This window comes from Sturnira hondurensis, unplaced genomic scaffold (assembly GCF_014824575.4).
Source record: "Sturnira hondurensis isolate 20B ecotype Veracruz unplaced genomic scaffold, ASM1482457v3 Scaffold0023759, whole genome shotgun sequence".
Classification (NCBI taxonomy): Eukaryota; Metazoa; Chordata; class Mammalia; order Chiroptera; family Phyllostomidae; genus Sturnira; species Sturnira hondurensis.
The window spans coordinates 737,649-753,208 of NW_028096390.1; the positions used below are offsets into that span (position 1 = coordinate 737,649).

Consider the following 15,560-nt stretch of genomic DNA (forward strand, 5'->3'; position numbering starts at 1 on the left):
CTGCACACTTTGGCTTCCAAACTTCCTATCAGCTAAGATTCTGTTGTCTGTTCACTTTGTCGTTTGGAAGATCAGCTAAGTGTCCCAGTGGGTGCACAAGCAAGTGGGCTCAGCTCCCACCTACTTCGCTGCCATCTTCTCTTCTCTTAATTATTCAATTTTGATTTCAAGTCTAATAGTACAGATAGATAAACTCCCATAAATGAAAATTCTTTAAGGCCCTCAGTAACTTTTAAATGTGTTAAAGGAATCCAAAAACTAAAAGAGAGCCAATAATCTACATGACCTAATTTCTCGAGTGTTTGCATTTTCTTATACTTTATTTTTATTTTGCTTGTGTTAAGACACAATAATCTGTTTTTAGGTTGCTACAAACCTCAGGAAAGATCAGATTACTTGATGTTGGCAGCTGCTTTAACCCATTTATGAAGTTTGAAGAATTTCTAACTGTTGGCATAGACATTGTACCTGCTGTAGAGGTATGCATACTTATGTTATTTTTTAAGACATTGAGACTTAACTATTTTACATGCGTATTTACAAAGGAAAAGCATTGTTCTTACATTTCTAAAATAGCAAATATAATTAGTTGTACAAGTTGGTGAGATACTATTTCTATTCAAAACTAAATATATTTCATGAAAATATTTTACCATTTAGTTAACTAATATCAACTTTTCCAGTACCACATTTTTCTCTATTTTCTGTTTTTGTTCCCTGTTTACCATCTATTGTACAATCAAGAAACTTTAATATATTGCACAAATTTTCACATTGCTGTAATGTTTGGGCTTTTGATTGTTGTTTTTTTTTAATGCATCTGTCATTCTGAAATGTATTGTGATATGGAGCCAATATGGAATAGTGGAAATAGCAAAGGCTTTGGAGTCAACCAAACTTATTTAATACCAGCTATTTGTACTTAGTAAATGAAACAACTTACCTTTACATAGTATGTTTCCTCTACTTTTAAAATTAGAGTTTTTTAGTGACAAAAATTTGTGTTTTACATTTTACTTTTGATATAACACCAGGCACAAAAAAATTTAAATTAAGCCCTGGCTGGTATAGCTCAGTGGATTGAGCACTGGCCTGTGAACCAAAGGGTCACTCACCAGTTCCATTCCCAATCTAGGTACATGCCTGGGTTAGGTCCCCAGTAGAGGGTGCTTTAGAGACAATCACACATAATGATGTTTCTCTATCTCTCTTTCTCCCTCACTTACCCTCTATCTGAATATCAATCAATAAATTCTAAAAAATTAACCATAAAAACTTACAAATTAGGTGTTATTTTTAAAGAGAACATATGTTACAGTATAAATTCTTTGAGTTAGGGATTTTTTTCTCACTGCTATGTTCCTAGCACCTAGAAACATGCCTAGTACAGTAAGTACGCATTAAATACTTTTTGAATAAAAGAATCTAATCTTACTTTCAACCTGGGTTTGAATCTCTGAACCTCAGGTTTCTCATTTATATAATGGGTTTAGTAATGAATCATACTTTATAATTTTGTTATAATGCATGCTTGAGGAAAAGTATTTAAAGCACTTAGTCAAGTACTTGTTATATAGTAAGTGCTAAAGAAAGATGTTATATTCTTATTGAGATGTTCCTAATGAAAATTCAACTTTTACATGAATCTTTAATTTTGATGAGCATGACTCTTTAGATTAAATCTATATAGTAATATTGAGGAACAAGAAAATGCTAAAACCGTTACTGTTATCTCTACTTCCTACAGATGGATAAATGTTTGTTTTATATTAAAACAGCTCTTCTTAGGTTTTCACTGGAGAAAATTCCTGTGTCATCAGGAGTTAGAGTTTTAAAGGGTAGGTGACTCTCACCTTTCTTCCTCAAGATACATATTAAGAGATGTCCTTCAGGGACTACTGAGATATGATAACCATTTGATTTGAACCTGAGGCTTAAATATTATTCTTAAAATATTTAAGTTGTTTACAGTTTCAATTCTAAAGTTATTATTGAAAGCAAAACAGCTTCTATACATAAGTTTAGTAATAGGATCATAGTTTCACAGTTTCAGAACTGTATAATTAAATTAAAGGAAGAGTTCCAGTTTAAAACATAGTAACAGTGGCCAGATTGATTGATTCTCTTTCCCCTGCCTAAAGCAACAAAAAAGTGAACAAAATATTCAAAATAATTTTAAAACAGTAGACATTAATTACTGATGAATAATAATCCCCAAGAGACTGAAAACTAGATGAGCCCTAAAATTGTACCTGCATATAGCTCTCAGAGTTTCCAGGACATAGCACAAAGAGAGGTTCCCAGCCCCTCTGATTCCCATGAGTTGTGGAGGCGGAACTTGAGAGTCCTAGCAGACCAAGACAGCTAAAATCCCTAGGACAGAGCACCAAAAATATGAGAGCTACACAGAGGGAAAACTCCAGGTGTGCAGAGCTCTCTTTTAGTACACAGCTGAGTACTGATCAGTGTGTGTGTGTGTGTGTGTGTGTCTGTGTCTGTGTGAGAAAACTACATGAGACTGAAGGAAGCACCACCTGAAAGGACTAGAGGTTATAGTGCTTGGCATTCACACAGGCTGGAAATACACATAGGCTGGAAGTAACCACACTGGAAAAGTCAAGAACCACAATGCATTTTGTAGAGTACACAATAGAGCCTTTCCTTACTAGTGAGAATAATAATTAGCCTTAGAATAAAAACTGCTTCAGTTCCACCTAACAAATCTTAAAAGCTAGACTTGAAAAGATCAAACTGTCTCAGGTAACTTAACTGTGCCCCAGAACAAAGCTCAAGAATATTTATAGAGAATATAAATATTCAATATATTTATTGAATACAAATAGTCAATGCAAAGTCATCCAGCACCCAACAAGATGAAATGCACCATTTCTGGCATCCAATGAAGAGGTAACGAGCCAAGTAAAGAAGCAAGAAAATAGGACCCACAATGAGGAGATAAGTCATGCAACAAAGACCAACCCTGTACTAACATAGATGTTAAAATTAGAAAATGGGAGGGCCAAGATGGAGGAGTAGGTAGCTACACTTTGCTTCCTTGCACAACCAAAGTTAGGATATCAACCAATTCAAAAACAAAAACAACAAGAACTGCCAGAAAATTGAACTGTATGGGAGTCCCAACAACTGAGTTAAAAAAGAAATGTTCATCCAGACTGGTAGGAGAGGTAGACACAGGCAGCCGGGTCAGAGAAGACACATGGCAAGGTAGCAGCAAGGACCAGGTGGCCCCACATTCACTTGCAGATAAACCAGGAGGAACAACTGGAGGATGAGACAGATCAGCACAACCCAGTCTTCTAGCTTGGGAAAGTAAAGCCTCAAAACCTTTGCCTATAAAAATATGCAGGGGTTGCAGTGGCAGGAGAAACTGCCAGTGTCACAGGAGAGTCTGTTGGAAGGGTCTACAGGGTCCTAGAACATACACAAGCCCACCCACCTGGGAATCAGCATCAGGGAAGCACCTAGAAGGGGCAGTTTGCTGGTGGGAAGCAGGGGAGGTGACTGAAAGTGGGGCAAGAACTGAGCAAGCACCATTGTACCCACTCTGACTCCTTCCTCACGTGCAGGGCCACAATGCAGCATCATGGATTGCCCTGCCCTGGTGAATACCTAAGGCTCTGCTCCTTACAATGTAACAGGTGCACCAAGACAAAGAAATATGGTCCAAATGAAAGAATAGATCAAAACTCTAGAAAAGGAATTAAGCAATGAGGAGATAGCCAACCTATCAGATACAGAGTTCAAAACATTGGTAGTCAGGATACTCACAGAAATGATGGGGTACAGGTGCAAAGTAAAGGATGAAGTGAATTCTATACAAAGTGAAACAAAGAAAAATATATAGGGAACCAACAGTGAAGAGAAGAAAAACAGGACTCAAATCAACTATTTGGAACAAAAGGAAGAAATAAATATTCAAATAGAATAGAATGAATAAATGAGAATTCAGAAAAATGAGGAGAGGCTTAGGAACTTTTGAGACAACTTTAAACATTGCAACATCTGAATCATGTGGGTGCCAGGAGGAGAAGAGGAAGACCAAGAAATAGAAAACTTATTTCAAAAAATAATGAAAAAAACTTCTCTAATTTGGTGAAGGAAATAGACATACAAGTCCAGGAAGCTTAGAGAGTCCCAAACAAGTTAGACCCAAAGAGGAGCACACCAAGACACATCATGATTAAATTACCCAAGGTTAAAGATAGGAAGAGAATTTTAAAAGCAGCAAAAGAAAACAAGATAGTTACCTATAGATTAGCTGATAGTTCCCATAAGACTGTCAGCTGATTTCTCAAAAGAAACCTTACAGGCAAGAAGGGGCTGGAAAAAATTATTCAAAGTCATAAAAGTCCTGAGAGAGTAATCTTGGATGTAGATCCAATCTTGGCCCCTGGGCTTACGTCCAAGATTACTCTATCTAAAAAAGCTATCATTTAGAATGGAAGGGTAGGTAAAGTACATCCCAGACACAAGTTCAAGTTAAAGGACTTCATCATCGCCGAACCCTCATTATATAAAATGTTAAAGGAACTTATCTAGGAAGATCCAAACTATGAACAGTAACATGACAATAAACCCACAAGTATCAACAATTGAATCTTTTTTTTAAAAGTAAGCAAACTACTAAACAGGAACAGAATCGCAGAAATGAAGCACATGGATGGTTATCGGAGGGGGAAAGGGAGAATGGGAGAAATTTACAGGGCATAAGCATATTATGGTAGGTACAAAATAGACAGGGGGTGGTTAAGAATAGTACAGGAAATACGGAAGCCAAAGGACTTACGTGTATGACCCATGGACATGAAGTAAAAGATGAGGAATGTTGGAGAGAATGAGGATACCAGGTACAGTGGGATAAAGGGGAAAAAATAAAAATGGGAGAACTGTAATAGCATGATCAATAAAATAAAAAAAATTAGAAAACAAGAACATTAAAATAGGGGCATCATGACTATATTCCATGTGCACAAGAAGTTAAGTAAATACATAGAAGACATTTTAAAATATGCAAATCTAATTTCTAGAAATGGATTAGTATGATATATAAGAAATACAAACTATATGGAACTAATGATATAATTAAATATTACAGAAGAAAAGTTAAATTAAAGACATGGCAATAAAACTATCTCAAATTAAACATGGAAAAGAAAATTTTTTAAATGGAAGAACATCACAATTTTAAGTGGCCAAATTTCAAATGGTGAAATACAGGCATAATTGGAGTTCCCCCCAAAAGGGCAGAGGGTTCAGAGGGTTAAAGAAATGAGTTTTCAAACTTGATAAAAGCTATAAATCTACAACTCCAAGAAGCTCAATAAACCCTAAGCATACACAAACAAAAAAAATAAAGAAAATTACACCCTGGCTGGTGTGGCTCTGTGGATTCAGTACTAGCCTGTAAACCAAAGGGGCCCTGGTTTGGTTCCCATTGTAGGACACATGCCTCAGTTGCAGGCAAGGTCCCCAGCAGGGAACGTGCTAGAGGCAACTACCACACTGATGCTTCTCTCCCTCTCTTCCTTCCTATCTCTAAAAATAAATGAATAAAACCTTTAAAAAAAGAATTGCACCAAGGAACATCAAACTTCTACCCCCTAAAAAAAACAGTGATAAAGACTGTCTTAAAAACTAGCTAAAGATTTATGAAATGAAAAAGACATGTTAAAAGACTAAAAGAAGATAAAAATTTGTCAACTAGGATCCAGACTTAGTGAAAATATCTTTCAAAAATGAAGGCAAAATAAGGTATTTTTTAAAATATACAAAACCTGATAGAATTCAAGATCAGCAAACCTGCATTATAAGTAATGTTAAAGAAATGCTTCAGCCAGGTGGAGATATGGATCTGCAGATAATAATGAAGAGTACAGGAAAGAATAACTTCATAGCTGTAAAAAAACATATAGTTTTATTATTTAAGATCTTTAAAAGATAACTAGCCATTGTTAGGGGTTAAATGTACTCCTCCCACCCTGGCTGGTATAGCTAAGTGGATTGAGCACAGGCCCGTGAACCACACGATTGTGGTTCAATTCCCAGTCGGGGCACATGCCTGGGTTGTAGGCCAGTTCCCAGCAGGGGACTCACAAGAGGCGACCATACATTGATATTTCTTTCCCTCTCTCCTTCCCTTCCCCTCTAAAGATAAATTAAATCTTTAAAAAAATCTCCTCCTCCCAAAAAGATATGTAAGAGTTGTAAACCCTAGTATGTGACTTGATTTTAGAGATAGGGTCTTTTCAGAGATAATCAAGTTAAAATTAGGTCATCAGGATGGGCCCTAATTTAATATGACTATGTGTTCTTATAAAAAGGAGAAATTTTGACATATATACACAGGAAGAATGTGATGTAAAGATGAAGGCAGTGGGATGATGCATTTACAAGCTTAAGAGCACCAAAGATTTCTAGGAAACAAACAAAAGCTAGGAGAAGGATATGGAATCAATTCTTCCTACAACCCTCAAAAGGGCCAACCCTGAATTACTTTGACTTCTGACTGCTAACTTCTAGAACTATGACAATATGTTTCTGTTGTTTAAGCCACCAAGTATTTTGTTATGGCAATGCTAGCAAACTAATATAACCATTTAAATAAAAATAATATAGAATGGGGCTTATAATGTATGTAAAAATAAAATGTAGGATACCAGTAGCACACAGAATAAGAAGGGAGAAATGGAGATATACTATTTTAAGGTTATTACACAAGAAGTAATGAAATATTATTTGAAGATAGACTCTAATATGTTAAAGATGTATACTATAAATACTGAAGCTAATGAGCCAACAAAGGAGATAAAATGGAATCATGAAGAAATTTAGCTAATTTGAAAGATGGCAAAAAAAAAAGGAAGAATGGAAACAATGAAGAGATAGCACAAATAGAAGATAAATAGCAAAATTACAGATTTAAACCCAAGTGTATCAATAATCCCCCCTTAAATAGCTATGACTTAAACACCCCTACTAAAAGGCAGAGATTGTCAGATTGAATAACAATGCATTACCTAAATTGATGCTACCTATAAGCAATTCACTTCAATTATATAAACACACAAATAACAACAGGACAATGGATAAAAGAATGCTAGAGTGGCTATTATAATCAGATAAAGTGGATGTCAGAACAAAGAGTATTAGCAGCAATAAAGAGGGTCATTTCATAGTGATGAAATGGTTAAATCAATCCTGAATATTTATGTACCTAATTACAGTATCAAAATACATAATCCAAAAACTAATAAAATAGCTAGTGGAAATTGACATTTATAAAATTAAAGTTGTAGATTTGAATAACCCTCTTTCAATTAATGAACAGAACAATTAGAACATTAATCAAAGAAGAACTCACCAGGAAAATTGGGCTACATTCTAGAATGAAGATAAACAAAAATATGAGATACTAACATGCCTAAGACAATAAAGTAGTTATCTATTGGAAATTTTTCAGAACTAAACATTTTTATTAGAGAATAAAGAAAATCTCAATGCAATGAGATCAACTTTCCAACTAGGGGGGAAAAGCACAATAAATCCAAAGGACAAGAAAGAAAGTAATAAAGATGAAAGCAGAAATCTGATTAATGAAATAGAAAACTTTCAGAAAAAGAAGGGGAAATTGAGAGTGACATCAGTATCATGGCAGTGTGAGAAAACCTCTTAGTGTCTTCCTTTAAAGATACAGCAGGTTGGACAACTATAATTCAACAAAGGATTCCCTACTAAACAAAAAATGCCCAAGACTCTCCCATTGAGACATCTGAAGGGGGGCTTTAGAAGTGAGCAGCTGAGGCCTGGGGGGCAAAGGTGACAGAGGAGGGAGCTACAGAGGCATTCCAGCAATTGTGGCAGCTCCAGCAGATGCTGTATCACTGAAGTAGGATTGCAACCTCCTCTTGGCAGATCAGAGGCTGGTACACATTGAAGCCAAGCCCAGGGACAGTGGCCAAGAAGTGATGCAAGTGGTGGCACTGCTGTGAAGCAGCCACCATCACCAAGGAAAAAGAAACAAAGCTACAGATGTATAAGTCTGCTCAACCCTCACCCTCCTGTAGCCTGCTGTTTACAGTAGAGGCAGCAACAGTGGAGGCAGGTTGTGAAGGGGTAGAAGTAACACTTTAACTGGAGTGGCCTATACTCATTTGAGCTGAACTCAGTGGAAAAAGTAAAGCCACAGATATGCAACAGCCCACTTATTCCACCAACACACACCAACCATTGTGGTGGAACCTGGTAGAGGGAGCAGGGACACCTCAGATAGTGCAGTGCAGCCAGTCACTTGTAGTTGCAAGAAAGCAGGGTGGGGAACTCATAGACCTGGATTCCCATTGCTGGCCACATACTTGGGGAACTCATAGACCTGGATTCCCATTGCTGGCCACATACTGCCATGGGTTATACTCCTCGGGGAATACAGGGCATTTTTCACTTTGAGGTAACTCCATCCCACAGAATTCCTGAAGTCCCATTACTACAGGTAAGAAAAAAACTGCACTGTAACACCACCTACAGTGCAAAATAAAAGAACTCTATTTATCAACCTGTTAAAGAGTAAAAGGCAACAAGTACTGTAATACATCATGTACTATGAACAACCAAGATGACAAGGTAGGTCTGAAATAAAATAAAAAATCTCCAGAAAGTAAACTCAAAGACCTGGAATGTTGTGATTTAAATGACAGAGAATTCAAGATTGCTTGCTGCTATGAATAGAGATACAAAAAACTTCAAGTGATACAAGAAAACTCACAAAGACAGTTCATTGAGCTCAGAAGTAAAATCAACAAATAAAATATGTACTTTATGAAAGAGATTGAAACTATGAAAAGGAACCAAACAGAATTTTTAAAGCTGAAGAATTCAATAAATGAGATGATGAATGAGTTAAAGAGCTTAGGAAAATAGAGCAGACAGGATGAGAGGAAGAATTAGTGATATTCAAGATAGAAATCTACACATGGCTCAGATGGAAAAAGAGGTAGAATTGAGAGTGAAAAAATAAAACATGAAAGATCTCTATGAGAACTATCTGACTACATTAGAAATAGCAATATAAGAATATAGAGTATATCAGAAACAGAAGACAGGGAGAAGGGAACAGAGAGCCTATTCAAACAAATAATAGATGAGAACATTCCAAACTTACAGAAAGAGCTGGACCTTGGAATCTAAAAAGTTTAGAGAACACATAACTGTCTCAATTCAAAAAGACTTTCCCCAAAACTCTTAGAAGTTTATGACAAAGAGAGAATTCTCAAGGCATCCAGAGAAAAGAAGACTGTGCCATATTAAGAAAACCCCATTACAATAACATATCAAAATTTTTTTTCAGGAGAAATCCAATAGTATATAGGAGAGAGGAGAATGAAATATTCAAAATATTGAAAGGAAGAACTTACCAACTAAGAGTAATATATCCAGCAAAATTATACTTTAGATATGAAGAAGAAATAAAGGCTTTCCCAGATTTTAAAAAACTGAAGAAATTTACCATCACATGACCTGCATTATGGAAAATAAGGGTATTCTTTTATCTGAAACAAAAAGACAAAAGGATACAAAACTGAGCAAGATGACTGACAGACAGCAACATGAAACTGCAACACTTGTTCAGAGTAGGACTTAACAAATATAACATAAAGGTTAAAGTAGGTAAAGGCATTTTTCAAAAAGAAAACAGCTTCTACAGTTTGAAAATGAATGCATGGCAAAAAAAGATGGATAATTTGTGAAAACAAACATAAAAGAGGAAGGATGGAATGACTAGTTGCACAGGTAAATGGAGATAAGATACAATAAGAAGAAGAAAAACATTTGTACATAGGAAACTTTTTTGCATGAGCCTAATAGTAACCACGAAACAAAACTTAAGAACTGAGACACATACGATAAAATAGAGGAACCCAAGGGAATACAATCATAGAATACCAGCAAGCTAAAATAGGAAACAAAAACAGGGAAAAATAAATAATGGAAACAGAGAGCAATCAGAAAACAAAAGATAAACTGGCTACAGGAAACCCCCATTGTGGGGGGGACTTCTCTCTCGAGTTCCCCCCGAGTGCCACAGACGAAAATGAATAATGACCAATACATGCTGAGATCTGTTTGGGGATGAGAGGAGTGGGCTGGTGGCCAGTTTCTCTGAGGAGAAAAAGGCCCCGAGCCCCCTGCTCCAGGGCCTTTTATTGGGTTGTAATATACAGGAATACAGGGTGGCAAGGATCAAACAGTAGGTGACATTTCAAAGATATCTGAGGGCTTCATAGTCTGAGTCAGTGTCTGTCAGGAAGAGAGTTGCAGAAAGTTTGGGAGACATGTTAAACTCAAGAAAACTGAAGCGTCCTCTAGGACCCTTATCATATGAATGAGAGCACCCTTAGCAAAGCAGATTTCACAGGTTTGTCAGCAAGTCTTTGTGATGCCAGATTTTTCCCCAGGACACGCTCTAGCAAGGCAAGGAGGTGCACCTCTCCCCAACAGGTAATCAGGCGTAAGGGGATTAGAGCCAGGAAGCACCTCTCCCAGAGAACATGGGGACTCGGGCTTTGTCAAAGCTAGAGGTGGAGCGCTACGCGAGAGTCCATTGCTCTTTCTTGTAGTCCCTGCCCAGTCCTTCCATGAAGGCCTCCCAAGTGATCGAGTCTGGCTTAGGTTGCCCCCCACACTGTGAGGGGTCTTACCCATCATTGACTTCTGACCAAGCTTTGGGGGCAGGGAGAGGAACTGAGGCAGTGTTTGCTACCAGAGACAAGCTTTGTCCCCTGCAGCTGGCACTCCAAAGGTCGTCCCTTGCCCTTAGCCACAAGGGGTAAGGTACAATTCCTAAAACCAGGCAGAGCAGTCTACAACACCCCATATATCAGTAATCACCCTACACCTAAATGGATTGAACTCACAAATAAAAAGACAGAGTAATGGATGCATTAAAAAAGAGAGACCAAACTATATGTTCCCTTCAGGATATACATCTCAGCTACAAAGACAGACTCAAAGTAAAGGGGTAGAAGATGAATCTCCAAGAAATGGCATCCAGGGAAGAGTGTATGTCACTGTACTCGTATCTGACAAAATAGATTTCCAAATAAAAATGGTAAAAGAGACAAAGACTTTTATCCTGATAAATGGGACAATGCATCAAGAAGACATAACACATCAATATACATGCATCCAACCTGGAAGCACCAAAATATATAAATAAAGCAATTAATAACAAACCTAAAGGAAGAAACTGACTAAGTACCATTATATTAAAGGACCTAAATACCCCATTGACAGCAATGGATAGATCATCCAAAGAGAAAAACAGTGAGGAATTTTGACCTTAAATGACATATTACACCAAATGGATATGATCTATACATACAGAGATTTTTATCCCAGAACACCAGAATATTCATTCTCCTAGTGCTTATGGAACATTTTCAAGGATAGACCATATGTTGGTGCACAAAAGTTAGCCTCAACAAATTTCAGAAGATTGAAATCATACCACACATGTTCTCCTACAATAATGCTTTAGAATTAGAAATTAACTGCAAAAAAATTAAGTTGGAGACAACTCAAATATGTGGAAGTTAAATAATAAACTGACTGGGTCAAGGAAGAAGTAAAAATAGACCAAAAGATATAGAGAGACAAATGAGAACGATAATATGATATGTCAAAAATTTTGAATGTAGCAACAAGAAAAAGTTTATAGCAACAAAGAGCTGATTCTTTGAAAAAAATAATTAAATTGACAAACCTCTGGCTAGATTCACTAAGGAAGAAAGAGAACCCACTCACACTAAATCAGAAACCAAAGTGGGGTAGGATCAAATGTGGGAGGTGAAGGTGGGTGGGGCTGGGGAGAGCGGAGGAGGGAAAATGGAGACCACTATAATTGAACAACAATAAAAATAATATTTTTTAACAAAATGAAACAAGAGGATTTATGACCAGGATGGAGGCATAGGTAGACACACTGTGCCTCCTTGCACAACCAAATGAAGGACCGCAACAACTTAAAAACAAACAAACAAAAAAAAAAACATCCAGAACTGACAGGAAATCGAACTGTATGGAAGTCCAACAACCAAGGAGTTAAAGAAGACACATTTATCCAGACCAGTAGGAGGGCTGGAGACAGGTAGCTAGGCAGAGAGGACTCGCAGCAAGGCAATGCCTGGAGAAATGGGGCACTCAAGGCTGCAGCTGGGCATCTGGGCAGCAGTGGGTGGACCCGGTGAGGCGGCAGATTGCAGATTAGGCAGTCCCACATTCACATGCAGATAAACCAGGAGAAACAACTGAGGAACAGGACAGACCCCATAACCCAGGGCCCCAATGCAGGGAAAAAAAGCCTCAAACCACTGATTGAAAACACCTGTGGGGGTTGACGCAGCGGGCGAAACTCCCAACCTCACAGGAGAATTTGTTGGAGAGACAAACAGGGTCCTAGAATGTACACAAACCCACCCACATGGGAATCAGGAACAGAAGGACCCAATTTGCTTATGGGAAGTGGGGAAGTGACTGAAATCTGGCAGAGAGCAGAGCAAGTGCCATTGTTCCCTCTCAGACCTCTTTCCCACTTACAGCATCACAACACAGCAATGTGGGTTACCCCAACCCCTGAACACCTAAGGCTCCACCCCTTACTATGTGTAACATGCTCATCAAGACAAAAAAAAATGACCCAAGCGAAACAACAGATCAAAGCTCCAGAAAAAAATACAACTAAGCAATAAAGAGATACCTAACCTATCAGATGCACAGTTCAAAACACTGGTAATCAGGATGCCCACAGAACTGGTTGAATTTGGTCACAAATTAGATGAAAAAATGAAGGCTACTCTAAGTGAAATAAAGGAAAATGTATAAGGAACCAATAATGATGGGAAGGAAATGGGGCTCAAATTGATGGTGTGTACCAGAAGGAAGAAAGAAACATCCAATCAGAAAAGAATGAAAAAACAAGAATTCAAAAAATGAGGGAAGGCTTAGGAACCTCCAGGACATCTTTAAATGTTCCAACATCCTAATTATAGGGGTACCAGAAGGGGAAGAGGAACAGCCACAAGTGGAAAACTTATTTGAACAAATAATAAAGGAGAACTTCCCCAGTCTGGCAAAGGAAACAGACCTCCAGGAAATCCAGGAAGCTCAGAGAGTCCCAAAGAAGTTGGACCTAAGAAGGAACACACCAAGGCACATCATAATTACATTAGCCAAGATTAAAATGAAGGAGAGAATCCTAGAAGCAGCAAAAGGAGACAGTTGCATACAAAGGGAGTGCTCATAAGACTGTCAGCTGATTTCTCAAACCTTTCAGGCAAGAAGGGGCTGGAAAGAATTATTTGAAGCCATAAAAGGCAAGGACCTTCATCCAAGATTACCCAGCAAAACTATCATTTAGAATGGAAGGGCATATAAAGTGCTTCCCAGATGAGGTCAAGTTAAAGGAGTTCATCATCACCAAGCCCTTATATGAAATGTTAGACTTATCTAAGAAAAAGAAGATAAAAATATGAATGTTACAGAACCACAGAAGCCAAGGGTCATTATGTCCACCACCCTAAAGGAAAGATGTCTCTCAACGCCAGAGATTTGTGGAAAGGAAAGGAAATGTTTATTTAATGCTATATGGACTTAAGGTAGTGACCTAACATCTTCATTAAAATATCAAAGTCCTTTAGGATACCCACAGATGCCCACAGTGCTTTTTTTCTCCCTCTGCTCTAATTCAGGGTACTGTAACTCAGGAAAAGAAGCACACATCCATGTTCCAGGCCACTGGCACCATTAGCTGTGTCCAGGCAGGATCTCTAATTAATCCAAAGCCATGTGGCACCTTCTCATGGTCCACTGGCAAGAGTTCTTTGTACCCATTTTCCAGGCAGTCTTTCCTGCTTCCCAAGCCACATGGCCAAAGGGAGCACCCCAAAACCACATGGTTCTCTTCTACCAAAGCTTCAGGGGTCTTCAGTCTGGCCAAACCAGGTGGATCTCTTTTTCCTGGCAAAGCCAAGAGGTGGTCCTCACTCTGGCAAGGCCACGTGGCACTCTCTGCAATGGCTGCAGTGTCTGGGTTCAGTCTTCCCCTGGACCCCCATTTCCAACTCCTCCTACAATCAGTTACACCTGCCAGCATTCCTGTATTATTCCAAGGTTACTGGGCTGCCATTGTGAGTCTGGGCAAGTGTGACCCCATGTCATGGAGCCAATCTTCTCCAAGCTCCCATACAGGTGCTGTAACTCAGGGGACCTGCTCCCCAGTTACATCTTGAGGGAGAGTGACTTCCATCCCCCTGGCTTCAAGCATGGACACAGCTATTTAACATACCTAAGCGACCCACCAAAGGCTATAGATATGTTAAATGACCATGCCATGGATTAGCTGTAAGGCTCTGGCTGTACAAAACAGCCCTGCATGTTCCTGCTCCATGTGTCCCTTCCCCCAACTCACACCTGTGGGGGAAGGGTGAGGAAATCTTATATGTCTCTCCAATATGTCCTAGACACTTTGAGTTCTGGACCCCATTCCAAACCCCTTTTTGGGGTCCCCCTCTTGGCTGCACCCTGTATCACGAATAGTAAAATGACAGCAAACTCATAATCACTAACAACCACACCTAAAACAAAAACAACAGCAAACTAAGCAAACGAGAACAGGAACAGAACCACAGAAATGGAGATCACATGAAAGTTTATCAACAGGGGAGTGGGAGGGGGAGAGAAGAGGAATAGGTACAGAGAATAAGTAGCATGAATGGTAGGTAGAAAATAGAAAGAGGGAGAGTAAGAACAGTATAGGAAATGTAGGAGTCAAAGAAGTTATATGTAGGACCCATGGACATGAACTAAACGGGAGGAATATGGGTGGGAGTGGATGTGCAGAACAGAAGGGAGTGAAGGGGAGAAAATGGGACAACCGTAATAGCGTAATCAATAAAATATATTTAAAACAAAATGAAAGAGGAGAGCTTAGAGTGGACACCACAGAAATACAATGGACTACACAAGAATATTGTGAAAGGCTATACACCACCAAATTCAATAACCTAGGAAAAAACGAGCAAGCTTTTAGAGATATATAACCTTCATAGACTAAATCATGAAAAGTGAAAAATCTGAATTGAAGCAGTCATCAAAACCTCCCCACAAAAAAATCCAGGACCACATGACTTCACTAATGAATTCTACCAAAGATTCAAAGGTTTAATACCTATTCTCAAACTATTCAAAAAAATTGAAGGAGAGACAATACTTTGTAACTCATTTTGTGAGGCCAACAATATACTGATACTAAAACCTAGCAAAGGCAACAATAAAAATTACAAGACTATCTCTGATGAATATATATGCAAAAATCCTAAACAAAATACATTAAAGAGAGAACATAATACATCACAATCAAGTGGAATTTATCCTAGAACTGCAAGAATGTTTCACCATATGCAAATTAACAATGAGGCACATACATCACATTAGCAAAATAAAAGATAAATGACTAGATGCAGAAAAACAATTGATGTTGTACAGCATCC

The 15,560-nt window shown here is 38.2% G+C and overlaps 1 protein-coding gene across 1 annotated transcript in view; it reads left to right on the forward strand.

Annotated features, from left to right (window-relative positions):
• Positions 1-15,560, forward strand: part of SAMTOR (S-adenosylmethionine sensor upstream of mTORC1) — a 190,930-nt gene that overhangs the window by 152,733 nt on the left and 22,637 nt on the right. Inside the window, 1 exon segment of the mRNA XM_037037863.1 lies at positions 365-479. Coding sequence (XP_036893758.1) covers positions 365-479 — 115 coding nt within the window.